The sequence below is a fragment of the Alnus glutinosa genome, chromosome 4, assembly GCF_958979055.1.
Source record: "Alnus glutinosa chromosome 4, dhAlnGlut1.1, whole genome shotgun sequence".
Lineage (NCBI taxonomy): Eukaryota > Viridiplantae > Streptophyta > Magnoliopsida > Fagales > Betulaceae > Alnus > Alnus glutinosa.
Window position 1 is genome coordinate 20,355,678 of NC_084889.1, and position 1,604 is coordinate 20,357,281.

Consider the following 1,604-nt stretch of genomic DNA (forward strand, 5'->3'; position numbering starts at 1 on the left):
TGATTTTGAATTTTTCCTTTCTTTATTTTTAAACTCTACCAATTAAATACGCTACAATTCCAATAAAAAAACAAAAAGGCAAAGAAAAAAAAGAGTATAAAAGCTACAAAGTGCAATTCCTATTTCTATGAAGTGTAAACGTGTCACACATATAATTACCACCACCCCCACCAAAAACAAAATCCAAAGTGATTGAAATCGTCACTGGTGATCCTGTTATATTCCTCGACCACTGAGATCACAACACGACAGATGTGAAACTGTATAAAAACACGCAAAATGAAACGTTGACATTTGCTACTTGCTGTCTCCTCCTGTAACATCCGGCGGGTGACCTACCGAAAATCCCCGGCGGGTAGCCTACTCACAGCTCTGATTTCCCGGCCCTAGTGAGATACCCCGGCAGTGGACTCGCTCGTGGCGACCTGATAGGCACCTCGTTCAGCTGCTTTCCGTCACTATCGTAATAAATTACGCCCGAGAAATCCAACGGCTCACACTTGTCCCCCATCAAGATCGTCCTTTGCCAGACCCCACCGTCACCCCAGTCCTTCAGCTCGGGCCCACCAGCGTCGCTGCCTTCCTTGTCGAGCTTTGGGTGCATGAAGCTGATCGCCTTGTTGCTTAAGGTCGTTATGAGCTGCTTCGGCCGCGTAACTAAGGGCGACGATTTAAGGTCGAGTTTTCGATCGCTCATTGGCTTGGGTTTGAGCTTGCGCGAGAGACGACCGGCTTTCTTGGCGCATAGAGCCATGAAGGCCGACATCGAGATGAACAAGCCGGCTGATGTCAGCTTCGACGACGAGCCGGAACCGTGTTGTGGTGTTTTGAGGAGGACCATGCTGTTGGGCTTGGTCTGTATTTGTGTCGGAGAAAATTGGCCGGGAGGTGTGCCTCTGTGTTCATATAATAAGGCCTCTTTTCTCAGTGAGAATGGAGTGTGTGTATATACGTGAGGAATGGGTTTAGGTGACCGGTGATAGCCGGTGATAGCCGGTGGCTGCTAGTCTATTTCGGTTTTTTCTTTTAATTTTTAATTTTGGTATTTACTATTTTAGATGGAAGATTTTGAAATTATTTAATACAAGACTCTGGGTAATGATAACGTGCTGCAGCATCACTAAATCCTAGATGGACATTTAAGGATCTTCCTACCCCATCAAATTTAAAAGAATATAACATATAATGGCTTGCTGAAATTGTCTTTTCTCTTCTTAAAATAAAAATAATTAACAAATTTTTTAAACACAAATTGTACTTTAACAAATACATGCGCGCGCAAAATATATATATATATATATATATATATATAAACATTTTTTCAAATAAACAATAAAAAAAAAAACTTATTTCAAAATACATTATCAAACAAAGACAACATTTAAAAAAGAAAAAGAGAGAGAGAGAAAAAAAAAAAAAAAAAGCATTATCTTGAAGTTACTAGATACTTATATAACACAAATTATTTGTATCACGACCTAACAATACCGTAACCCTTCTCTATAAGATATCTCAAAATTATTATCATTATTATTGAAGTTATTAATAATCCATCATATAATCCATTTTGGCCTTGTACACATATGAGACTCAAACTCAATATG

General features: G+C 39.3%; 1 protein-coding gene across 1 annotated transcript; it reads right to left on the minus strand.

Moving 5' to 3' along the window:
- Positions 1–926, minus strand: LOC133867351 (uncharacterized). Its single transcript, XM_062304089.1, has one exon. The coding sequence runs from the start codon at positions 839–841 to the stop codon at positions 365–367; it is 477 nt and encodes a 158-aa protein (XP_062160073.1). The 5' UTR covers positions 842–926; the 3' UTR covers positions 1–364.
- Positions 927–1,604: the final 678 nt, after the last annotated feature.